The sequence below is a fragment of the Rhinoraja longicauda genome, chromosome 13 (genome assembly GCF_053455715.1).
Source record: "Rhinoraja longicauda isolate Sanriku21f chromosome 13, sRhiLon1.1, whole genome shotgun sequence".
NCBI lineage: Eukaryota > Metazoa > Chordata > Chondrichthyes > Rajiformes > Arhynchobatidae > Rhinoraja > Rhinoraja longicauda.
The window spans coordinates 37173553-37199965 of record NC_135965.1 but is presented as its reverse complement, the minus strand read 5'-3'; the positions used below and the strand labels follow the sequence as shown (position 1 = coordinate 37199965).

The 26413-nt window shown below is 42.5% G+C and overlaps 1 protein-coding gene across 5 annotated transcripts; it reads right to left on the bottom strand.

The window, feature by feature from the left end:
• Positions 1 to 847: 847 nt before the first annotated feature.
• LOC144599250 (ubiquitin carboxyl-terminal hydrolase 47-like) lies at positions 848 to 26192 on the bottom strand. 5 transcript variants are annotated; one of them, XM_078410012.1, is made up of 16 exons: positions 26007 to 26192; positions 25777 to 25827; positions 20980 to 21076; positions 19230 to 19356; positions 18494 to 18582; positions 16902 to 17033; positions 14899 to 14994; positions 14164 to 14301; positions 12011 to 12052; positions 9556 to 9682; positions 8060 to 8091; positions 7818 to 7946; positions 6471 to 6493; positions 6105 to 6160; positions 4894 to 4990; positions 848 to 2775 (listed from the first exon to the last, which is right to left on the bottom strand). In XM_078410012.1, exons 5-16 carry the CDS (start codon positions 18542 to 18544, stop codon positions 2685 to 2687), a joined length of 1014 nt encoding a protein of 337 aa, XP_078266138.1. In that variant the 5' UTR covers positions 18545 to 18582; positions 19230 to 19356; positions 20980 to 21076; positions 25777 to 25827; positions 26007 to 26192; the 3' UTR covers positions 848 to 2684. The 5 variants fall into 5 exon arrangements, with proteins under 5 accessions (XP_078266138.1, XP_078266136.1, XP_078266135.1 ...); XM_078410010.1 differs by having other exon boundaries at positions 6100 to 6160; positions 19241 to 19356; XM_078410009.1 differs by having other exon boundaries at positions 19241 to 19356.
• Between the last annotated feature and the right edge of the window lie 221 nt (positions 26193 to 26413).

The window sequence follows — 26413 nt, the reverse complement described above, 5'->3', positions numbered from 1 at the left end:
TCAATAAAGGTCTTCAGAGTCATAGTGTAGAAACGGACCCTTCAACCCAACTTTTCCACAATGACCAACAAGCCCCATCTACACTCGTCCGACTAGGCTGCATTTGGCCCATATCCCTCTTCAGGTTCCTTCTCACCTCAGTTTTAATGGCCTCCCCTTTATTCTAAGACTGTGGCCCCTGGTTCTGACACCATTGAGATAATAATCTGCCTCCTTGTTTTTGCCGCCAAAGTGGATAACCTCACATTGGATAACCTCACACTGCATCGGCCATGCATGTGCCCACTCACTCAACCTGTCCAGGTCACCCTGCAACCCCCTAACATCCTCTTCGCAGTTCACGCTGCCACCCAGCTTTGTGTCATCTGCAAACTTGCTGGTGTTACTTCTGATTCCTTCTTCCAAATCATTAATATATATGGTGAATAGTTGCGGCCCCAACACCGAGCCTTGTGGCACTCCACTCGTCACTGCCTGCCATTCTGAAAAGGATCCGTTTACTACTACTCTTTGCATTAAGTGAGTGAGAGTGCTGAGCCAGAGTGTGAGGATGGACGTGCAGCTGATGGGAGATTGGATTGGGAGGGGATCCTTGCCCTTAGATACATGTGTGAAATCAATAAAATTCCTCTGACATTCAGTCCATGTCCTTGATTCTTCTCCTCAACTTAACATCAATTACTGCTTCCTGCCAGAGATGCCTGGGTCTGCAGGACTTCCTGGGCTCCATGGAATGATGACACGAGGAACTGCAGATGCTAGTTTACCAAAAAAGATGCAAAGCACTGGAGTCACTCAGTGAATTGAAAATGTTTATTGGCCAAGTATGTGCATATACAAGGAATGTGCCTTGGTGCTCTGCTCACAAATGACAACACAAACACACAGTTAACAATTACGAATAAAGCATAACCACATCAAAACAATAAGGATAGAACATGACAGTCTAAACATGTGGGTGAAAATAAACCAGAGCAAAAAAGAGACTACAGACTTTGGTTATTGAGTAGAACTACTACTCGTGGAAAAAAAGCTGTTTTTATGTCTGGCTGTGGCTGCTTTGACAGTCCGGAGTCGCCTTCCAGAGGGAAGTGCTTCAAAGAGTTTGTGGCCAGGGTGAGAGGGGTCAGAGATGATCTTGCCCGGTTGCATCCTGGCCCTTGCAGTGTACAGTTCGTCAATGGGGGGAAGGTTGCAGCCAACAATCTTCTCAGCTGTGCGAACGATCCGTTGCAACCTCCGGATGTCGTGATTGGTGGCTGAGCCAAACCGGACAATAATGGAGAAGGTGAGGATGGACTCAATGATAGCAGTATAGAATTGGACCATCATTGCCTGTGGCAGATTGTGTTTCCTCAGCTGCAGCAGGAAGTACATCCTCTGTTGGGCCTTTTTGACTGTGGAGTCAGGCAGCATTGCTGGAGAACATGGAAAAGTGAAGGTTTGGGTCGGGACCTTTCTTCAGTCTGATTGTTCATAAGTGATAGGAGCAGAAATAGGACATTTGGCCCATCAATACTCCACCATTCAATAATGGCTGATCTATCTCTCTCTCCTAACCCCATTCTCCTGCCTTCTCCCCATAACTTCCAACACCCGTAGCCAGGTGGGGTGGGGGGCAAGAAAGCTGAAAGTGAGGTGAGGGCAGGACAAAGTCTAGGAAGCGATAGGTGGATACAGGTGAGGAAGATGGTTGGACAAAGGCCAGAGATGAAGAGGCAAAAAGTATAAGGATAGAAAAGGTCCAAATTGTGAAGACAGAGGAAGGAATATTGGTGGAGTAGGAGTTACCCAAGACATTAAGATACGAATTGTCAACTGCACAGTTTTAATCATAGAGCCATGGATACATATAGTTTGGAAACAGGCCCTTTGGTTCACCAAGTGCATGTCGACCATATATTACCTATTTTACACTAATCCCACACCAATCACATTTTTATTCTCCTCACATTCTCATCAACTCTGCGATAGACACAAAAAGCTGGCTTAACTCAACAGGTCAGACAGCATCTCTGAGATACCTCTCTCCAGAGGTGCTGTCTGACCCGTTGAGTTGCTCCAGCTTTTTGTGTCTCTCATCACCTCCACTCTGATTGTGCCACTCATCTGCACACCAAGGACAATTCACACATTTACGGTTGACCAATTAACCTACTAACCCACATTCTATGAATCAGAGAAACCCACACAGTCACAGAGAGAATATGTGAAGTCTACACAGATAGTATCTGAGGTCAGGATTGAATCTGGGTCTCTGGATATTCAATATCAAAAGTATGAACAGGAAAAAAAATCAGCCACTTGATTCGAGGAGCATATGTTCTATTTGCATTTATTTCAGGAGATTTGGTATCAGCTGTTGACATTCGCAAAGGACTGATCTCAAGAAAGTGAGAAGTTCAAGATTAAGAATGATTTCCTGTCATTAAAAATCAGGGCAACATTTGGATACAACTTGGGTAAACAACACTGTGGAAATTGAACCAGTCAATGTTTTGCTGTACCATTTGTACAGTGGTCAAAGAAGAAAATTGATAATTACAGAAAGCAGACTTTTATTTTAAATCTCACTTTTGAATATATACATACAATTTTTTTAAATCATCTTCATTTTCATAGATATCTTAATTTTTAAAAGCAGCAATTCCACATAAGCAATAATATTTAATCATTTTATGAGGCTAATTCCCTCGTTTCAATGTCCAGTTTTGAGTGGCACCTACTAATACATTTTTATATCTTCTGCCACGACTTTTTGTAGTTGACAATTTCCTGGAAAACAGTGTTAAAACAATTACTGTTTTCTGTGTAAATAGAAAATCTTGGTTTCCATATTTTGATCAGTAGAATGTTTGCACAAATGCAGTCAAAGGAGATAACATGATCATGTCTTTCATTTATTCGACAAATGCTTTAAGCCCTTCCTGGTCATTTTTATACAGTGGTATTATTGTTGGAAAACATTCAGAATGTATTTTTATCAATGGCTGTTCATTTGAGGACTGAGCTAATCTGGAATGGTTGTTTGAAAGTGTGAATTCAGAACACATGGTTGCAAATGCAACAAAAAAACAACTTCAAGTTAAGCACACAAGCACAGATTATTGCATTTTTCCTGATGCTTGTCATGGAGCCTGCTTTATTCCACTTCCCCTGAAGGTGTAACATGGGCTGAGGCAGAGTTTACATTGGTACCTGTCCATGATGGAAAAGTAAATGCAGCATAGAATATAGAAGGGGCAGCATGGTGGCACAGCGGTAAAGTTGCTACCTTACAGTGCCAGAGATCCGGGATCAATCCTAACTACGGTGCTGTCTGTATGGAGTTTGTATGTTCTCCCTGTGACCTGCGTGGGATTTCTCCAGGTGCTACAATTTCCTCCCATAGTCCTAAGATGGACAGGTTTGTAGCCTGAAGATAGACACAAAAAGCTGGAGTAACTCAGGAACGGTGACCTTGCGACCCTTCGTCAAATTTGTAGGCTAATGGCTTGGTAAAATTATAAATTGTTCCTTGTTTCTGGAGGATAGTGTTAGTGTGTGGGGATCGCTGGTTGGCGTGGACTCAGTGGGCCAAAGAGCCTGTTTCCATGGTGTATCTCCAAATTAAACTAAACTCAACAACCGCTGGACTTTACATCCCGGTGCGGCTTGGCCGCTGGACTTTACATCATCACGTGGCGGCGCCTAACGGCAGCGGCTGACTAGCAGTCTGTCCGTCTTTTTTTTCCCTTTTTTTGTTGTGTGTCGGTGTTGGGATGGTTTTTATATATATTTTTTTGGTTGTGTATGTGTGGGAAGGGGTGGTGGTGTGGGTGGGTGGGTGGGGGGGGACGGGACTTTTCTCTTCCTCACGGCGCGGGGTGCGGCTCGGCTGCGGGGCCTAACATCGCCCGCTGCGGCTCGGCCGCTGGACTTTACATCACCCGGTGCGGCTTGGCCGCTGGACTTTACATTCCGGTGCGGCTTGGCCGCTGGACTTTACATCACCCGGTGCGGCTTGGCCGCTGGACTTTACATCCCGGTGCGGCTTGGCCGCTGGACTTTACATCCCGGTGCGGCTTGGCCGCGGGGCTTAACATCGCCCGGTGCAGCTCGGCTGCGGGACTTTTCACCGCTGGTGCGGCTCGGCCGCGGGGCTTAACATCGCCCGGTGCAGCTCGGCTGCGGGGCTTTTCATCGCTGGTGCGGCTCGGCTGCGGACTTGACATCGCCCGGTGCGGCTCGACCACGGGACTTAGCTGCGCAAAGCTTGGTCGCGGGCCTTTCATCGCCCGGTTCGGCCGCGAGACTTTTCAGCGCCCGGTGCGGGGACTGTGCGGGTCGGTCGGGGACGAGCTGTCTGTCCGTGGGCGTGGGGAAGAGAGTGGAAGTTTTGTTGCCTCCATCACAGTGAGGGGGTGTTTGGAGTCACTGTGATGGACGTTTGTGTTGGGGTTATGTGTCTTGTGTTCTTTTTTTTCTTTTTTTTCTTTCTATGACTGCTATGTAGTTTCGTTCGGTACTTCGGTACCGAACGACAAATAAAGCTCTGTTATACTGTTATATTGTTATACAGTACAGGAACAGGCAATTTAACACACAATGTGCATGCCAAACATGATGCCAGGTGAAACCAATCTTTCCAGCCTGCAAGTGATCCATGTCAACCCAGCCCCTGCATATCCATGTGCCTATCCAAAAGCCTTTTAAATGCCACTATTGTGCCTGCCTCCTCCTCCTGCACCTCCATCTCTTTCTCCTAAAGCAGTTAATTCTACATTGTCTGGCCTTATGCCCTCCTCGCCTTCTTCTCACAGTTCATTTGAAACCCTTGACAAAACGGCATTAATCAAACATTCTCCTTCTCTTAGTAATCTCTATAAGATCATGCAAGAAAAACAGACTCACTTTCTTGAGGCGAAGTTGTCAAACAAGTAAGCAGTTGATTTATTAATCTTGCAATGGACTCGAACAGGGATTGTCCAGTCATCTGAGTCTTCAGCTGCTGTTGGGTAGTAAAAAATGGACAAATAAAGCAGTGCTCAAGGTCTACAGCAAACAGCAAACAGCAAACAATTAATTAAATTTTGAGGAAATCATTAATAGAGGAGCTCTTTAGGTGTGAGCCTCTTTAATGAGGGTTTGCAGGCAATCTAGTCCCCCTAGTCCTCACCTTTCACCCTTTCAACCATTGCACAAAGCACATAATCCTCTTAACATTTTCACCACCTCCAACGGGATTCCACACGAGCCACATCTTCCCATTTCCACCCCTTTCTGCTTTCCACAGACATTGTTCCCTCCACAACTCCCTGGTTAACTCATCTCTTCCCACCCAAACCACCCCCTCCCCAGGTAGCTTCCCCAGCAATGGCAGGAGATGAATCATTTGTCCCTATACCTCCTCCCTCGACTCCGTCCAAAGACCCCGACAGTCCTTTCAGGTGAGGCAGAGGCTCACCTGCTTCGACTCCAACGTCTATTGTATCAGCTGTTCCAGGTGTGGACTCCTATATATCGGCGAGACAATCGCAGACTGGTTTCGCTGAACACCTTTGCTCAGTCCGCCTTGGCCTACCTGACCTCCCGGTGGCCAAATACTTAAACTCTCCTTCCCATTCCCACACTGACCTTTCTGGCCTGGGCCTCCTCCACTGTGAGAGTGAGGCCAGATGCAAATTGGAGGAATAGCACCTCATATTTCGCTTGGGCAGCTTACAACCTAGCGGTAAGAATATTGAAATCTCTAACTTCAGGTAACCTTCGCATCTCCTCTCTCTCCGTCCCTCCCCCACCCTAGTTGTCGTACTAGTTCCTGCGTAGATTCACTGTTTGTATGACTCGTTATCACTTTCCCATAGCCAACAATGGGCCATTGTGGGCTCCACCCATCCTTAGTTGGAAAGGCGCAGAACATAGAATTCACTCTGTGGTGGAGAACTGGTGCAGAAAGTTATGGCACCTCAAATTTTGAGGTGAGAAGGAAAATAAAATATTGGGGGGTTTTTTTAAACATAAAAATGAAACTTCAACTCGTGGGTTTAACACGTGGTATTCTGTAAATAAATTACTTAGTTGGATAAAACAATTACTGAATTGAATTCGACACATCACCAAACCTGATATGCTGTTTGTTTCTGGCACTCTGTACATAATCAAGTAGGCTGTTTTGGACCTGCAAAATAGGATGGAACAAAATATGTCCCATTTCTTTTCAAATTTGAATTAATATGTATATTGTTCATATTAAATTATTTCACTTCCCATTTCCTTAGCTTTACGATTTACTCTGCCATCTGAGTTAATTATTAATTTTCTTCTGTATTTTAAACATCCCGTTATATTATAAGCACATCCATCCTATATTTACGGCCTTATGTTATTTTAGTGAGTTATGTCAAGCCTCTTGCAGAAATCACATAACAATATTTATTACAATTCAAAAATACATTGCAGACTACGGGATAGATGAATATCATCTTTACCTCAGAGAAATGTCCTTTCCCCTCTTAAAGGAAGATCATGATCAACGATATTCACAAATAGCATGTAAAATGGGAACAAAAAAAACTCATGAGGGTTACAAATCTTGATACAATTAATGTAGTGATTATTGAAAAATACGCAATATGGAGAAAATACATAATGTATACAATGTATTTTACATTATAAATATATAATGTAAAGGGGAAAGTACATAATGCTTGCATTGTGCTCTGAGCTATGCTCACTTCCTCTTGGTTGCTCAATCTGGACTGTAAGATGTATTAGAGGTAGTAAATACAAGGCTGATATCAACTATGGCACAATCCTTTCCATGCTGACCTCTAAAATTCCCACTGCTCCTCCTTCCCAGCCTCTGATCTTCCAGTGTGTGGCTAGATCCCACTTCTATCAGGAGTCAATTGGGCCTTCACCTGTCGGCTCGCTCCATTTTCAAAACCCTGAGCCTTATCTTGATCCCAGGTGGCACATTGTCCTTTGCTGTTACAAGATGTAACACTAGTTCAATAGCAGCTGAAGCCTCAGTCTTCAGGCATACTAAGGTTTGCAATGATAAGTCCACAACTGAACTGTTTTGCCCCAGTGTCAATTTTGACGTCACTCCTTCAATAAGAATTGGATTACTTTGGGACTGTCAATTAGACCTGGGCTCGCAAATGAAAATGGATGCGATGCCTGTAAGAACTTGCATCGTGTGGTATGATTCTGGTACAATGTCAATTCCAGATGTTGAAGATAAATTGAAGGTAAATACCACCATCATTAAAGCCTACTGTCCTGGCCCTATTTCATCTGCCCATTTTGGAGCAAAATAATAGGGTGGCACAGTGATGCAGAAGTAGATTTGTTGCCTTACAGCATCAGAGACCCGGGTTCAATCCTGAATATAGGTGCTGTCTGTATGGAGTTTGTACATTTTCCCCGTGACCGCGTGGGATTTCTCGGGTTGTTCTGGATTCCTACGACACTCCAAAGATGTACAGGTTTGTAGGCCAATTGGTTTCTGTAAATCATCCTAAGTGTGTAGGATAGTGCTAGTGTATGCAGTGATCGTTGGACGGCGTGGACTAGGTGGGCTTAAGGGCCTTCCACACTGTATCTCTAAAGTCTAAAGTCTGCAGACTCTACAAGCTTTCTGCCATTAACTGATCCATTAATTTCCAGGTGATATTCTCTCTCCATTTTTGAAATTCCAGAACATAAACCAAAAATACTTCATGACAGCTTCAGATCATTTGGCTGTCTAATTCTACTCCACTCTTTCCAAGAAGTGAGAGACGTGCTATTTATTAATACCCTGGAGATTCTTACTTTGCTGACATAGTTACCTGCTCAACAGTTCTGTCATTAAAGCAGTACCAGTTACCATCAGCAACTGATTTAATTTCAGCGTAATAGTGTCCACCACCAAATCCCCCAACGTGGTGCCAAATTGCAAACAACTCATACTTTTTCTCCTAAAATAAAGAAGGGGAACAAAAGATGTTATTTCTTGTTTTGTGTAAGATTAATTTTCTGAATGTTGATTTTTAACATTTCTTCCTGCTTTAAATCTTTTCTGTTTCCTTACCTTTTCTTCTGAGGAATCTTGGCCTGATTGATCTTAAGGGGAGAATAAAAGAAAGATGCAAGATGTTATAGAATAATAGTGCGGAAACAGGCCCCTCAGCCCAACTTGCCCACGCCAACCAACATACCCCATCTACACCAGCCCCACCTGCTGACTTTTGGCCCATATCTCTCGAAACCCACCCTGTCCATGTATCTGTCTAAATGTTGTTAAAAATTGCAATAGTACCTGCCTCAAGTACCTCGTCCAACTGCTCATTCCATGCACCCACCGTCCTTTGTGTGAAAATGTTACCCCTCAGGTTCCCATTAAGTCTTTCCCTCCTCACCTTAAACCTGTGCCCTCCAGTTCTCAATCCCCCCACTCTGGGCAAAAGACTCTGCATTTACCCGATCTATTCCTCTCATGATTTTGTACACCTCTATAACATCACCCCTCATCCTACCACGCTACAAGGAATAAAGGATTTCTGCAGGCGCAGCCAGGTCCTCCCGACACCGGTGAACATCCAGGGAATGGACATCGAGAGGGTGGATTCTTATAAGAACCTGGGTGTCCACCTCAACAATAAACTGGGCTGGACTGAAAACACTGAAGCGCTATACAGAAAGGGCCAGAGCAGGCTTTATCTGTGAGGAGGACTCAGGTCCTTTTATTTATTTTTATTTTTTTAGATTTTAGATTTTGAGATATAGTGTAGAAACAGGCCCTTCAGCCCACCGGGTCTGCGCCGCCCAGCGATCCCCGCACATTAACACTATCCTATACCCACTACACACAATTTTTACATTTACCAAGCCAATTAACCTACGTACCTGTACGTCTTTGGAGTGGGCACTCCTAAGGACCTTCTACAACACGGTGGTTGCATCGGCCATTTTCTATGGAATGGTCTGCTGGAGCAGCAGCATCTCAGCGGCGGAAGGGAAGAGACTCAACAAGCTGGTCAGGAAGGCCAGCTCTGTCCTGGGTTGCCCCCTCGACTCAGTGCAGGCGGTGGGAGAGAGGAAGATGATGGCAAAGCTAACAGCGCTGCTGGACAACGACTCCCATCCCATGCAGGACTCTGTCACTGCACTGAGTAGCTCCTTCAGTGACGGACTCCTTCACCCCAAGTGAGTGAAGGAGAGATATAGGAGGTCCTTCCTTCCCGCTGCTGTGAGACTTCACAACCTGAACTGTTCCCAGCAGACTAGTCAACAATAACAGCTACGAACACACAGAAAACTGAGGACAATTTATGTATCTTTTATGTATTTATAATGAATGATCTCTTGCTCTCTTGCTATCCACTTTGCTGCTGTAACACTGTAAATTTCCCCGGTGTGGGACGAATAAAGGAATATATTATTATTAAGCCCGAGCCTGGTCAACCTCTCCCGACAGCTCAGTCCCTCGGGTTTTTAAAAGTCAAGAGACCAGCGTGGTTTTTTTTGTAATAGGCATGCTGGTCCACAAACCAGGCCACTGATTTGCCCTTAATGGTTCCAACAAACCTTGAACAGCCTCAACCTTTCTCCCTTCACCATCCACAGCATCTCCAGCTTGCATTGCCTGAGTTGGAGCGAAGGATTGTCCTCTGTCAGTACTCTCTGGGCAATGAGTATTCTGGACATCATTCTCCTGTGTGAGAGGGTTATGGGGAGAAGGCAGGAGAATGGGGTTAGGAGGGAGAGATAGATCAGCCATGATTGAATGGCGGAGTAGACTTGATGGGCCGAATGGCCTAATTCTGCTCCTATCACTTACGACCTTATGACCTTATGTCAACGGGGCCGAGTTTCTGAACAGAGCTTCTGCTCAGCCTGCAACATGAAGCCTCATTTCAAGCAAGGTATCAGTTCATTTATACTGTACTTACATTTCCTATTAAAGGTCCTGCAGTCGGCACAAGTTACTTATTTCCAGATTTTAAGCAGGCACAAACAAACTTTACTGTAGACACAAAGGCAATTGACACTATTTCATCCAGATTAGACATGATAAATCTGGTCTATTAATTTCCATTTTACATGCAGTGATCAGGTGTCCAGTAATTTAACCTCGGTCTCCACCTTCCCATTGTGGCCATGAATGGCTCCCTTGTCTGATAGTCAGTCATCCCATCCACCAAATTGCTCCACTATTTAATAAGATCATGGTTGATCTGATTATAATCCTCAACTTATTATTCAAGTCTACTTATGGTATTCTTTAATCAATTTGTCTATCAAACATTCATCCATCTCCACCCCAGAAATGTTCAAGAATTCTCCCACAATCTCCTGAGGAAGAAAGCTCTAAAGACCTGCAAACCTCTTGGAGAAAAAAAAGCCAAAGTTCTGTCCCAAATTGGAGCACTTATTTTCAACCAAATTAGGCTTATCAACTTCTTGACGGGTACAATTCTCCTGCAGATCAGTAGAGGTACAGTGTGGAAATAGGCCCTTCGAATGATGAGGCCGACTTTGCCATCGTCGGCCTCATCACAGATGACGATGACAGAGAGCACAGAGAACTGACCCAGGACTTTGTGGACTGGTGCCAGCGGAAGCGCCTACAGATCAACGCGGGGAAAACCAGGGAGATGGTGGTGGATTTCCGCAGGCGCCGCCACACCCCCTCGACACCAGTGAACATCCAGGGAATGGACATTGAGAGAGTGGACACTTATAAGTACCTGGGTGTTTACCTGAACAATAAACTGAACTGGACTGATAATCTTAATGCACTGTATAAGAAAGGCCAGAGCAGACTGTACCTGCTGAGGAGACTTGGGTCCTTTGGAGTGCAGGGGGCACTCCTGAGAACCTTCTTCGACACTGTGGTTGCATCAGCCATTTTAAAAGGCGTGGTCTGCTGGAGCAGCAGCATCTCAACTGCTGACAGGAAGAGACTTGATAAACTGGTCAAGAAGGCCAGCTCTGTCCTGGGATGCCCCCTCGACTCAGTGCAGGCGGTGGGAGAGAGGAGGATGATGGCAAAGCTATCATCACTGCTGGACAACGACTCCCACCCCATGCAGGACACTGAGCAGCTCCTTCAGTGACAGACTACTTCACCCCAAGTGTATGAAGGAGAGATATCGAAGGTCCTTTCTTCCTGCTGCCATCAGACTGCACAATCAGCACTGCTCCCAGCAGACCAGTAAATAAAGATCATTACTGTTATTTTATTTTTTAATGAATGCTTATTTATTTTTGCTATCCACTTTGCTGCTGTAACCCTGCAAATTTCCCCGTTGAGGGACGAATAAAGGATTTTTTATTATTATTATGAACCACCGTGCCAGTGCCGACCAATGTTCATCCATACTCTAGTTCTATGTCATCCTAGAGTTGCATCCTACTCACAGAAGCCAACTAACCTTCAAACCTACACGTCTTTGAAGCATGGAACGAAACTGGAGCACCCAGAGAAAACCCCTGTGGTCACATGCTCTGTACAGACAGCACCCTCAGTCGGGATCGAACCCAGGTTTCTGGCACAGTAAGGCAGAATCTCTACCGTTGCGCCACAGTGCTGCCCTGCCTTCAGTGAAGTGAACCAAATCATATGTTTTATATAAGACCACATTCACACACTTTTACACGGATATTCAATATTAAAGGGTGTGTCAGACCCATGAAACTGAGATGAGATATTCTTTAACTAATGTTCTAGCAGGCTCAACTTTGGAGGAAAAAAACTGCAACTGTCAGGAGTTTAGCTGAAATCTATTTGGATCCATGTTCTAAATATGATGATTCATTATGATAATAGTCACTATGTAATTAGCCTCAAGGAGAAAGAAATAAAAAATATTATATGAGGCACTTTGCATTGTACATTTTGCATTGGTCATCAATACAAAGATCAAATCTTTAGAAGGCTAATTTTAATTTTAGTGATTTGTCTAAAGTATATATTGCAAGATTCAATCACCTACCTATAACACATTTCATTTTATTTTTCTTCCTGCTGTTTTCTTACCTTTCCCCTGGTTGCTTTTAGAATCCATTCATTGCAGTTATCCTGTATACAGAGTAAAAGAAAAACTACAATGAATTATAAAATGGGCCATATTAAATAACGATGTACATCTGTTGACATTGGTGCTAAACACATTTGAGCCATTGACTCCAAAGGTGAGGAAGCAAAACCAGCAGTTGCAACCAAAGATGAATTTCTCCTTTAAAATTAATTTCATGTCGTGTAATTCAGAACAAGGAATGATTATAATGATCATTGTAAACTGCTAGTAGATGCCAACATTATGCCAAATGCACCGTGTCATGCATCTGAGATAGCTTTGCAATTAAGTTACACATGCTGATAAAGATGTGGGCTGACTGTTATTGGAACTTACAAGCACCTCCAATAAAAGACAAAATGATGGAGCACAAAGGTTGAGGCCACATAATCCATTGGCGCCATTAACTTATTCCTTTACTGACTTCTCATTTTTCCCACAATGTAGAGTGCATGAGGCAGCATTGTGGTGCAGTAGGCAGTGCAGCTGCCTCACAGTTCTAGTAATCTGGACTCAATGCTGGCCTCCAGTGCAGTCACTGTGGAGGATGCAGGTTCTCCCTTTTATAATGTGGGTTTCTCTCAGATGCTCCAGTTTCCTCTCACATCACAAAGATGACCCGGTGATTGAGTTAATTGGCCACCAGTGTGTGTGAGTGGTAGAAGAACAGAGGATTGTTAATGACCAAGTATGAGAGGATACTCTGATGGCATGTTGGCCTTCAGCTAATGGCATGGTGTCCTTCAGCTAATGGAATGGTGTCCTTCAGCTAATAGCATGTTGGCCTTCAGCTAATGGCATGTTGGCCTTCAGCTAATGGCATGTTGGCCTTCATTACAAGAGGATTTCAGTATAGGAGTAAAGAGGTTCTTCTGCAGTTGTATAGGGCCCTAATAAGACCACATCTGGAGTATTGTGTACAGTTTTGGTCTCCTAATTTGTGGAAGGACATCCTTGTAATTGAGGCAGTGCAGCGTAGGTTCACGAGATTGATCCCTGGGATGGCAGGACTGTCATCTAAGGAAAGATTGAAAAGATTAGGCTTGTATTCACTGGAGTTTAGAAGGACGAGAGGGGATCTTATAGAAACATAAAATTATAAAAGGACTGGACAAGCTAGATGCAGGAAAAATGTTCCCAATGTTGGGCGAGTCCAGAACCAGAGGCCGCAGTCTTAGAATAAAGGGGAGACCATTTAAAACTGAGGTGAGAAGAAACGTTTTCACCAAGAGAGTTGTGAATTTGTGGAATTCTCTGCCACAGAGGGCAGTGGAGGCTATTTGGATGGATTTAAGAGAGAGTTAGATAGATAGTGGAATCAAGGGATATGGGGAGAAGGCAGGCACGGGTTATTGATTGTGGATGATCAGCCATGATCACAATGAATGGCGGTGCTGGCTCGAAGGGCCGAATGGCCTCCTCCTGCACCTATTTTCTATGTTTCTATTTATGTTTCTATGATACGTTACAGTGTAATAATTGGAAGAATTTAATACACGGGATAGCTTTGAGGGGTGACATAAAACCAAAGGGCCAAATAACCTCCTCCTAAGACAAACGGATTTATGAAAAAGTATGAACTATGATACCTATTGGTCATAATTGTGCAGGTTAGGCTAATGAATCAGAGGCTCTTCAAGTTTCCAATAATATAGAAGTAGAAACCATCTATAATAATAGAATTATGGAGAAAGTACCACGTGCTAACAGCAAAACTAAATTAAGTTATATCTTTCCAAGATGAAACTGAATCTTGTGGGCCAATAATATGTTTCACCAGTAAAAAAAATTAAAAATCCCATGTGGTGATGCATGAAGTAGTAAAACACGGGTGAAATAGTTTCAGCTGCACAAAATGGTGGAAGTGAAGAATATGAAACATTAAAAAGAATGTATTAAAATTAACAATGACAGACACTGCCTACTATTATTTGCAGCAACTGAAGGACGATGCTTTCTAGCGTCTCTCCGCCTGATTCAGTCACAATTAAAGTACAAAAGGAGAATAACAAATAATTGAAAGTCAGTGTGAATTTACCTCCAGTAAAATAGAAATTTAGAAGAGGAGTTTATACTGAACTATTAGCACCAGTAACAATGGCAAATGTCTTACCTGGGATTTATTAAACTCAATACTTAGCGGCAAAGTGACGTAATCATTAATTTTCTGATATCGCATTCTGAAGCCATCAATGTTAACTCGTTTTAGTTGGAAAGTGAGAATCCTTGGCAAATGGTTAAAATAGTATCTCTGTAAAATATATGATGGAATATGTGTAATACACGCAAAAAGAAAGAGATGATTCTAACTTTTGGAAATCATTAATTTGTTAAGTTGACGCAATACTGAAATATAGTACAGTTTAGTTTAGTTTATTCTCACGTGTACCTAGGTGCTGTGAAAAGCTTTTGTTGTGTGCTATTCAGTCAGCAGAAAGACAATACATGATTACAATCGCGCCATTTACAGTGTATAGAGATTTAAGAGTATAAGAGCGATTGTATTATGTGATTGTAGACCTGCTTCTGTGGCAAGCAGTCAAATAATCGCCTGGGTTGGGCGCCATCTTGGAAGCATCTCTTTCAAATTTCTAGTACGTTTCAAATACTACATCAGTATGTAGGGGGTTCTAAAGAATTATAAATACAAATATCCCTATTTCCTATGTGAATATAATAACACTCTTCCTATGAATGACGTCAAGCTTACTAAGGGGCTGAAGGAGATGACTCCACATTGAGATACAGTTTCCATCCATTTAGTTGCTCCAACTGTTTCCTCTTACCCCTAAGAGTTAATGTTTTGTGGAATGATACAAATGCCTTCACAGCAATATTGAAAGCTTACTATTTTTGTTTTAGTCTTTGTGTTACAGCTGTCACAGTAGCATGCATTGTCATCTTCCATAGTTTGTTCCTTCAAAAACTCCCGAAGAGCCATTTCCTTAAAAGGAAAATAAGAAGTCAGAAAAATTCCACCAGCATATCTAGTATGCTGGTGGTTAGGTATTCACATTGGCTTTAATGCATGCAAGAGATGCAAAATCACATTGTTGCAGTTCCTCATCATGAATCACATGATGCAGTTCAAAATCACATTGTTGCAGTTCCTCACCGGTATTTCTTGGAAGAGTTATGTAGTCAGATTGGTTTAGGATTGGTAACCTCTGTACTATTTATGCCAGATGAACAGGTTAGCAATAACAATGCTGCATAGATGAAAATATTAACTGGCTTTATTTCAATTGCTTTATAAAGGGACATTAAAATATTAAAGCACTGATTCAATCCAATTATGTGAAAATGAGAAAAGAACTGCAGTTACTGGAAATGTAAAACAAAAACAGAAAATGCTATAAATCCTCAGCATCTGTGGAGAGAGAAACAGAGTTGATGTTTCAGGTCGGGATCTCTTCGCTAATTCTGACGATTGATCGTCAATCTGAAACATGAACCTCTGTTTCTCTCCCCACGTATTCCCAAATGCTAAGTATTTACTGCATTTTTTTTGGTTGTGTTTCAACCCAATTAAAAACTTGTTCCCTTTGTAATATTAAACAACTATTTCATTGTCTGCATGTGAGGATCATTGGAACTTAGAACTTGGTTTTCAACTTGAATGCTTTACATCCTCGTCGTCCACCCTGGGTAGTTCTACGGAACGGGCAACATTTGCAGCAAAGTGCCAACTACGGTATTCTGAAGCACCAATTGCACTTTTGATTGTTGTAGTTGACATAAGAAAGAAGAAGAAGAACTTGAAGATATCTGGAGTAAAATATAAGAACGACTAGAACCTTCAGATCTCTTTTGTGTGGCAACATTTTGTAATCTCTCCCGGCTTAATTAATAATTTGCTTTTTTATTTTTTCTTCCAAAGTTAATAATCTCACATTTTCCCATGTGATGTTCCATTCTGCCAACTTCTTGCCAAATCATCGAACCTTCTTGAATAACTGTAATCCAATTTTTTGCAAGAACTATCCAGGTGCTGTTATTGATTAAGTTCAAAGGTGTTGACATGATGGCAATGGGTGAATGGTAAACTGTTATAAAGTCAAAGTAACTTGGAGGCAACGTGCAGAAAGTAGATTTCTCATGCATGTTTCCTATGCCCTATTAGACTACCCAAGGTGACGGTTTGTAGGTGCTGTAGAAGAAGCTATAGTGATTTATTGCTCCAGTTAACGTTTTCTTCTTAATTATCCAGAGTTACTGGGAAGAATTTTCAGTGTACGAAAGATTTCAGGAAATCAAGAACACAAATCTGTTCTGAATCCGAGAACATTATATTTCTTTAAAAAAATAAATTGAAAGGACAAATTATGGTTTAGATGAGACCATTTGGGAGGAAGTTAATCTAGACCTGTATTTACTTTCTAACTGTCCTATTAACAAAACACAGAAATTCCGTTTTAAATCCGAAGAAATGAGGAGACCATGAATATCAGCTAGAGAGATTAAGTATAATAAAATAATCTTAACTATTTTTCCATTCAATATAGCAAGCATGTAGGGAATCATATTGTAAATCCCTGCAGTTTCTCAGTATTTCAGTCTATTTGGATAATTAATGCACCATTTCTACTGAACTCCATAACAGAACCAACATAATTGTCTCACTTAAGTGAAAGAATAACTTGAATGCAATATAGGACTAAGTTATTTGTAGGAAGGAACTGCAGATGGTTTAAACCAAAGATAGACACAAAAAGCTGGAGTAACACAATGGGTTGGACAGCATCTCTGGAGAATTTTCTCCAGAGATGCTGTCTGACCCGCTGACTTACTCCAGCCTTTTGTGTCTATCTTCCGACTAATTTATTTGTTTTATAACTTGTTGCGACTCACCAAATGTTCAAACTTTCTTGAAGAGTTGGCTGAGTGAATGAGTAGAGGCAAATCTAGGAAGGGACAGTCAATCTGAATATGGCTGGTGCACCACGAACACTTCAAGGATTGAACCATATTGATCTGATAAAACTAGAACACATTGTCTAATGAGCACCAAGCCAACGATCAGTTATTTAAGGTTTCCTGCAATACCGAATTTAAAACAAAAATTATTTTACGTCCCATCCCAATGTTTCATTGAAGGCACTGACAAACATTTGATTTTTCTTGAGATATCGAAACTATTTTGGTTAGTTAAAAGCCCACAATGTATCTGGGCTACAAAATGACACCCTGCCAGCGATTTGCCTGTAACTTCACAGAGTTTGGACAAGGCCCGGAATAACCCTGCCATTCCCTACATTGCTTGATACATTTGGAGTTTCTGCTGACCCTTCACAAGGACAATGACATGGGCATGGTCACAGCTCTGGCTTTGCACGTCAGGATGCACTGTGATATTGGATTTGGTAGCGGGCGAACACACGTTAGAAGGTTGGTATGTCCAGATATAAGGGAAATGCTAGCCTCTTCCTTGATAGATCTGTGGCTTCACTGCATTTCAATTGTTGGATCATTGACTTCGGGTAGTAATGTTTTATGTAATTTCTTGATGCATTTTTAAAGACGTCGGTGACTAACCTTTGGATTGCTCTTCCTGGAACTAGCACGTTGTCCAACTTTCTAACACTATAGAGACAGACAAGTGCTGAGGAGATGGGCTCTTATGATGGTCAATCAAATGAGGTGTCCTCTCCCTGTCCAAATTGGATAGAAACCAATGGCATGTCCAAAGCCGAATATTGTGTCTGTGATCAGTGTCATTTAGGTGGTGGATTTTCCTGCGGTGGAACTGTGAAAGACTGGAGGGCATAGCTTTAATGTGAAAGGAGCAATGTGTAAAAGTGACGCGTGGGCCGTTTTTTACATAGAGGGTGCTGGATGCCTGCCAGGGATAGTGGTGGAGGCAAAAACCATAGTGACATTTGATAGGCTTTTATATAGGAACGTGGATATGCAGGGAGTGGAGGTGTATGGAGCATTTGCAGGCAGATGAGATTAGTTTAGCTTGGCACCTTGTTCATGCAGAGACATTGCAAGCTGTAGGGCCTGTTCCTATGCTGTACCTTTTGTGCTCTACAATCTTTACAATGAATAACTTTGACAATCCCAAGAAGCAGACACGGTTTCTTGCTTTTAATTAGCATTCTGATCTAATAAACCAAAATACATAAGAACACTGTAGACTGTGTTTCAAAGCAAGAAAATCATCTATTAGAACTTCTGAGTATTTAACTCTAGTTATAAAACTGATCATTGAAAATCAACTATAAAATACTATCTCTCTGAGGTAATTAAAAAAAAAAGCTTATTGGAAATCCTTATGAACTTTCATTTCATGATGTCAATTAATATACTCTGAACATTATTTTTTTTGATTAAAAATTGAACCAGAATTGTGAATATCACAAACATCAGTCCAGATAAATGAAGACTGAGTCAGAAGCTAAACTAAGTTGTCGGAAAGCAACTCCACAGATCCATTTTACCTTCAGAATGTTTTGCTCTGGTTCCATTGCAGTGTGGAGCTTGTTAATCATGTTGCGGAAACATTCCTCAATATCATGCTGTTGATAAACTTAAGAGCAATTGTTAGAAGTGAGCATAGAATTAGGAGCAGGTTTCTGAGTCCCAATCGTTTGTTTTTCACTCAATCAGATCATTCTTGATCTCTGATTAAACCCCAGGTGACTATTTTCTTTTTCTCTTCGTCAATTAACATAATTGATTTAGAGATATAGCATGGAAACAGGCCCTTCGGCACAGCGAGTCCGAACAGCGATTTCCCCCATACTGTAACAGAGTGCTCAAAGTCTTTTTTCCAGGGTAAGTATTCAAAGACTAGAAGGCATAGGTTTAAAATGAGAGGGGACAATTTTAATAGGATCCCGAAGATCGAATTTGTTCTGCAGAGGGTGGTGGGTATATGGAACGAGCTGCCAGAGGAAGTGATTAAGGTAGGTAGAATAACAACATTTAAAAGCATTTGGACAGGTAGATCGATTGGATAGATAGAGGAATATGGGCCAAACTGGGCAATTGTGTAAATGGGGCATTTTGGTCGGCATGAATGAATTGAACCGAAGGACTTATTTCCATGTTACTCTAACTGATACTCTGACTCTAACTGACAAATAGACAATACACTCTCAAGTGACAAATTAAGAGTTGTACATTTTTTTTGATTAATAGATACATTCAGAAATGATAAAGAGAAATACATACCTAAAGCTTACCATTCATTCTCAAGAGTGTTGTCAACTCATCTGTCCTCAATGAAGTATTCTCACTGCCTTCTAAATTGTTAAATAGGTCCTGCAGTACACATACAAGCGCGGCATCTGATTTGGCGCTAGACAAATATGGAATGTGTACATTGAAGACAAATAATAATGCTTGCAATTCAAGAACAATATAATTTTTTTATTTTCCAATGAAGATATCCCAAGTTCATTAGAGACTCTGAAGGGTTAACAATCATAATTGAATTGCGCTAAAGCACATAACAAAGGTCAACAAATACTGTGAAAAATGTCATCCAAGCGGAAAATAGAAAATCTTATTTGATGTTCAAACTAACCTTTTGAGAAACCTTGCCCCAGACATATTTATTCAAAACTAGACCAAGTGGACCCGTTGGGCCCAAACCTCTCCTGCATTGGTGCAGCACCTTCTCCTCCCCCCTCCCCTATTCCTCTCCACCCCTCCCTCCACACCCTCCCCTCCAACCCCCTTATCCTCCCTCCCTTCACCCCCTCCGTCCAATCCCCTCCCCTTCCCCTCCCCCACTAACTCCTCAACCCCCTTATCCATCCTCCTTCCTCCTTCCTCCGCCCCTCCACCCCCTCCCTCCCTAGGATAGATTTAAACTTTAAAATGTAAATAACTTAAAAAATATAACACCGATTTCAATAAAACTACTTGCATTACCATTAAAGCGATGACAGTGAGTAAAGTGGGCCTAAAATTGTCACGCTATCGTGTACCGTTTTGGCTGTAGTTCGATCACAAACAAACAAACAAATGAGAGTTTTAGATAGTACATTCACACCCAGTGGAATATTGAAAGACAAAGTCTTAAATTGACGATTGTTTTTTTTAGCTGCCTGCTTTGGTATTGTAAAATAATTGTCATTATTATTTTTGCTTTTCAAAGTGAGCTTTGGTTCTGGTTCTGGTTGATTACTGCACAAACACCTCATAAGTGGTTATCTCCCGCAGCTTTGTAAACGCTAGATGCAATTTAATGCCATCCTTTATCTATAACCCTAATTTTAACTGCTTGATAAATAAGATTACTGGACTAACTGAATGCAGATGTTTTGCTACCCAACCCAATAGTGTAGATTAATTTCAGAAGAATGAAGGACTGTTTCTAATATTTTCTTTTTTTCCCCCATTTTCTAAAATAGCTATTCTAAGTTTGATGAATCTGCCTGTACTGAATAGTGTGTGTGTGAGGGAGGGGGGAGTTTGTATTAAGAGATCATATTAAGACTCCACCATTGAGACAATTCAACCATCCCACCCCTATCTGCCACCTCCATTGTCTAAGCAGGATACAATGTGTCCAAAAGGTACTGCACTCCCACCACCAAGGCTTAGTTTATCCTTGAATTGCCTCATATATTGATTCTCACTTTCCAAGTAAGCATTCACAAATGTTTTCATATTTTCCCATGGCAGTGCTGGAGGTCATTCAGCTCATCACGTCTCTGCCAATTCTCAGAACAATTCTATCCCCACCTACTTCTCCATAACTTCTCCACACTCTACCCTGATTCTCCTTCCATCCATGTACACTCGTGGTAATGTACAGTTACAACTGACCAACACACCCGAAAACAGGAGCCCCTTTCGGAAACCAAGCAGTCGCAGGGAGCATGGGACAACTCCACACAGAGAGGACGGGAGGTCAGAGCTGGGTGGCAGCGGTCATGACTGTTTTCAGTTCAAGGATTTGCTTACTACCTACCTGGTGATGCATTCTCTGACTTCTGGTGTCATAAACCATGTTTGAAGCAATGTGTTCAGGTAACACGTGGCGCCCTGATTTTCCAATCCAACAAAGTCTTCGTATGTTTTAAAATATGGAATTCAAAGGAAAGGTTGATTAGATTCAAAGTATTTCCAAGTCATTATGAGCCTGGCTAATTTGCTCCAAGCTCCATCTTCTTTACTACGCTAGTTCCCCAGGTCAGAATCCTTCAGGGTCTTATTTGTTTCCATGGGGTCACTCTTTATGTTAAGATATCGTTTAGTCTTAAATATCAATCTCACCTCAACTGTCAGCAAACCAGCTCCCATATTCTGCTGCCAATTATGATTAAATTTAAACTCTGAATATCAACAAGAAAATATGACATGAATTGCTCATCTGCAGTTGATGGGTGAATATAGTGCATTCCCCAAGACACATATCCTCATTTCCTTTACGTAGAAAAAAAAAATGCTGGGAAAACTCAGTAAAGACCCTGACAAAGTATCTCGGGCCTGGTGTGTTAGCGGTTTCTCTTTCTGCAGATGCTGCTTGACCTGTGGAGTTTTATCAATATTTGCTGTTTTCATTTCAATTGCCCGGAGAAGACTTTGGAATTTTTGCTTTTCCCATTTTGCTTATCCCTCCCAAGTCCAATTCATGGGGAGTTAGTGATGCAGAGGAGAGCGTACAGCATTTGCACTTTCTCCCCGTGACCTGCTTGGGTCTTCTCCGGGTGTTCCGGTTTCCTCCCACACTCCAAAGATGTCTGAAGAAGGGTCTCGACCAGAAACGTCACCCATTCCTTCTCTCCAGAGATGATGCCTGACCTGCTGAGTTCCTCCAGCATTTTGTGTCTACCTTCCATTTAAACCAGCATCTGTAGTTTTTCTTTCCTACCAAAGATGTACAGGTGTGTTGGTTAATTGGCTTTGGTAAAATTGTAAATGGTCCCTAGTGTGTGTAGAATAGTGTTAGTGTGGGGGATCGGCGGTCGGCACGGTGGGCCAAAGGGCCTGTTTCCGCGCTGTATCTCTAAACTAAACTGAGCTGGAATGGAACCAATGTCCTAGGGGGAGTGTTTGCTAGTGCTGTCGGGGAGGATTTAAACTAATGTGGCAGGGGGATGGGAGCTGGAGCAGAGAGACAGAGGGGTGTAAAATGAGGGTAGAAGCAACAGGTAGCAAGGTGAAAAGTAAAAGTGGCAGGCAGACAAATCCAGGGCAAAAATCAAAAAGGGCCACTTTTCAACATAATCGTACAAGGGGTAAGAGAGTTGTAAAAACAAGCTTGAAGGCTTTGTGCCTCAATGCAAGGAGTATACGTAATAAGGTGGATGAATTAAATGTGGAGATAGTTATTAATGATTATGATATAGTTGGGATTACGGAGACATGGCTCCAGGGTGACCAAGGCTGGGAGCTCAACATCCAGGGATATTCTATATTCAGGCGGGATAGACAGAAAGGAAAAGGAGGTGGGGTAGCGTTACTGGTTAGAGAGGAGATTAAAGCAGTGGAAAGGAAGGACATTAGCTTGGAGGAAGTAGAATCGATATGGGTAGAGCTACGAAACACTAAGGGGCAAAAAACGCTAGTGGGAGTTGTGTACAGGCCACCTAACAGCAGTAGGGAGGTTGGGGATGGCATCAAGCAGCAAATTAGAAATGCATGCACTAAAGGCGCAGCAGTTATAATGGGTGACTTCAATCTACATATAGATTGGGTGAACCAAACTGGCAGGGGTGCTGAGGAAGAGGATTTCTTGGAATGTTTGAGAGATGGTTTTCTAAACCAACATGTCGAGGAACCAACGAGAGAACAGGCCATTCCAGACTGGGTATTGAGTAATGAGGAAGGGTTAGTTAGCAGTCTTGTTGTGCGAGGCCCCTTGGGCAAGAGTGATCATAATATGGTAGAGTTCTTCATTAGGATGGAGAGTGACAAAGTCGATACAGAAACAAGTGTTCTGAACTTAAAGAAAGGTAACTTTGAGGGTATGAGGCGAGAATTGTCCAAGATAGACTGGCGATTGATGCTGAAAGGGTTGACGGTGGACATGCAATGGAAGGCATTTAAAGGTCGCATGGATGAACTACAACAAGTGTTCATCCCAGTTTGGCAAAAGAACAAACCAGGAAAGGTAGTGCATCCGTGGCTAACAAGGGAAATCAAGGATAGTATTAAAACAAAAGATGAAGCATACAGATTAACCAGAAAAAGTAGCATACCAGAGGACTGGGAGAAATTCAGAGTCCAGCAGAGGAGGACAAAGGGCTTAATTAGGAAAGGGAAAATAGATTATGAGGGAAAACTGGCAAGGAACATAAAAACAGACTGCAAAAGCTTTTATAAATATGTCAAGAGAAAAAGATTAGTTAAGGCAAATGTAGGTCCCTTGCAGTCGGAAACAGGTGAATTGATCATAGGGAACAAGGAGATGGCAGACCAATTGAACAAATACTTTGGTTCTGTCTTCACTAAGGAAGACATAAACCGTCTGCCGGAAATAGCGGGGGACCGGGGGTCTAAAGAGATGGAGGAACTGAGGGAAATCCAGGTTAGTCGGGAAGTGGTGTTAGGTAAATTAAATGGATTAAAGGCAGATAAATCCCCAGGGCCAGATAGGCTGCATCCCAGAGTGCCTCAGCCTCAGAAATAGTGGATGCATTAGTGATAATTTTTCAAAACTCTTTAGATTCTGGAGTAGTTCCTGAGGACTGGAGGGTAGCTAATGTAATCCCACTTTTTAAAAAGGGAGGGAGAGAGAAAACGGGGAATTATAGACCAGTTAGCCTAACATCGGTAGTGGGGAAAATGCTAGTCAGTTATTAAAGATGTGATAGCATTACATTTGGAAAGTGGAGAAATCATCGGACAAAGTCAGCATGGATTTACCAAAGGCAAATCATGTCTGACGAATCTTATAGAATTTTTCGAGGATGTAACTAGTAGAGTGGATAAGGGAGAACCAGTCGATGTGTTATATCTGGACTTTCAGAAGGCCTTCGACAAGGTCCCACATAGGAGATTGGTGTACAAACTTAAAGCACACGGTATTGAGGGTTCAGTGTTGAGGTGGATAGAAAATTGGTTGGCGGACAGGAAGCAAAGAGTAGGAATAAACGGGTCCTTTTTGGAATGGCAGGCAGTGACTAGTGGGGTACCGCAAGGCTCAGTGCTGGGACCCCAGTTATTTACAGTGTATATTAATGATTTGGACGAGGGAATTGAATGCAACATCTCTAAGTTTGCGGATGACACGAAGCTGGGTGGCAGTGTTAGCTGCAAGGAGGATGCTAGGAGGCTGCAGAGTGACTTAGATAGATTAGGCGAGTGGGCAAATGCATGGCAGATGCAATATAATGTGGATAAATGTGAGGTTATCTACTTTGGCGGCAAGAACAGGAAAGCAGAGTATTACCTGAATGGTGACCGATTGGGAGAAGGGGAGATGCAACGTGACCTGGGTGTCATGGTGCACCAGTCATTGAAAGCAAGCATGCAGGTGCAGCAGGCAGTGAAGAAAGCGAATGGTATGTTGGCATTCATAGCAAGAGGATTTGAGTTTAGGAGCAGGGAGGTTCTGCTGCAGTTGTACAGGGCCTTGGTGAGACCGCACCTGGAGTATTGTGTGCAGTTTTGGTCTCCTAACCTGAGGAAAGACGTTCTTGCCTTAGAGGGAGTACAGAGAAGGTTCACCAGATTGATTCCTGGGATGGCGGGACTTACATATGAGGAAAGACTAGATAGACTGGGCTTGTACTCGCTGGAATTTAGAAGACTGAGGGGGGATCTTATAGAAACATATAAAATTCTTAAGGGGTTGGAGAGGCTAGATGTGGGAAAATTGTTCCCGATGTTGGGGGAGTCCAGAACCAGGGGTCACAGCTTAAGGATAAGGGGGAAGTCTTTTAGGACCGAGATGAGAAGACATTTCTTCACACAGAGAGTGGTGAGTCTGTGGAATTCTCTGCCACAGAAGGTAGTTGAGGCCAGTTCATTGGCTATATTTAAGAGGGATCAGGGGGTATGGAGAGAAGGCAGGTACAGGCTACTGAGCTGAATGATCAGTCATGATCATATTGAATGGCGGTGCAGGCTCGAAGGGCCGAATGGCCTACTCCTGCACCTATTTTCTATGTTTCTATGTTTCTAAAGAATGGAACACAAAAAATGCCTTGCTCGATGAAATCCTTGCTGGTCAGAAGCCTCCTTGCAATAGGCTGGGGATATATACACTCACAAGTCCAGAGAGTCGAAAATGTGTGTGGAGTTTCTAGCTTTGATAGAGACTCTGGAGATTTATAATGTCATAAGTGATAGGAGCAGAATTAGGCCATTCGACCCATCAAGTCTACTCCGCCATTCAATCATGGCTTAATGTGTAGGAAGGAACTGCAGATGCTGGATAAAACCGAAGAAAGACACAAAATGCTGGAGTGACTCAGCGGGACGTGCAGCATGTCTGGAGAGAAGGAATGGGACTGATGTTTCCGGTCGAGACCCTTCTTCAGACTGATGTAATCATGGCTGGTCTATCTCTCCCTCCTAACCCCATTCTCCTGCCTTCTCCCTTATCCACTGATTTGCCAGAAGATCATGGACTGCCTTTTGGCTGCACTGTACATAGCAGGGGTGAGGGGGAGGAGAAGGGAGGTGGGGGGGTGCGGGTTGGAGGATGCATATTTGCACTTTCCAGGTGGATCTGAAACGCTGTTCGTTTCTCTCTCCTCGCAGCTGTTACCTGGCTTGTCGCGTTTACGAGTTTAACCCGCTGTTTTTCGCAACTTACCTGATTTATCCATGGTATTGCCCATCTTTTTTTTTTTTTAATTTTCTGCAGCTGTAAAACATTACCGGCATAGTTGTAATATCTGCGCAATGCCACGACAGAGGGAGAACTAAAGCTAGGCACTCTCACGTTTATTCATACAGTTACGCTCAATCGGCGCAAGGACTCCTGCGATTGTTAACTCGGCGTTAAAATGATTTATCTTAAGAGGTGTCAGTGGAGTTCCTTACCTGGATCTGTGAGAAACCTCTACAGTTCGTAAACTCGTTTAAATTAACTGAATCAACCAAATATATTTGGAAAATTCAAGCCCAAATCGACTCGTAGTAATCTGGTCCACAATCTACGGGATGTCCACACTCTGATATCACAGAGAAGATATTTGTTTTTCTCCCTCGCCATAAGGAAACAGCCCTTCAAATTTCACTTTCAGTTTCCATCAGCAACGTGATGGAATTTGTTTCCCAATGAACAACAGGGCGTTTGTTGTCGAAGTGAATTTAAGTTTCAGTTTCCTGTGAAACACAATCAGTCAGGTCCAGGTTAAAAGTGGAGAAAAATCCTGTAAACTCTGCCGCACTGTTAGCATAGAACATAGAACAGTACATTATGTGAGGCCCTTCGTCTGTGCCTCACA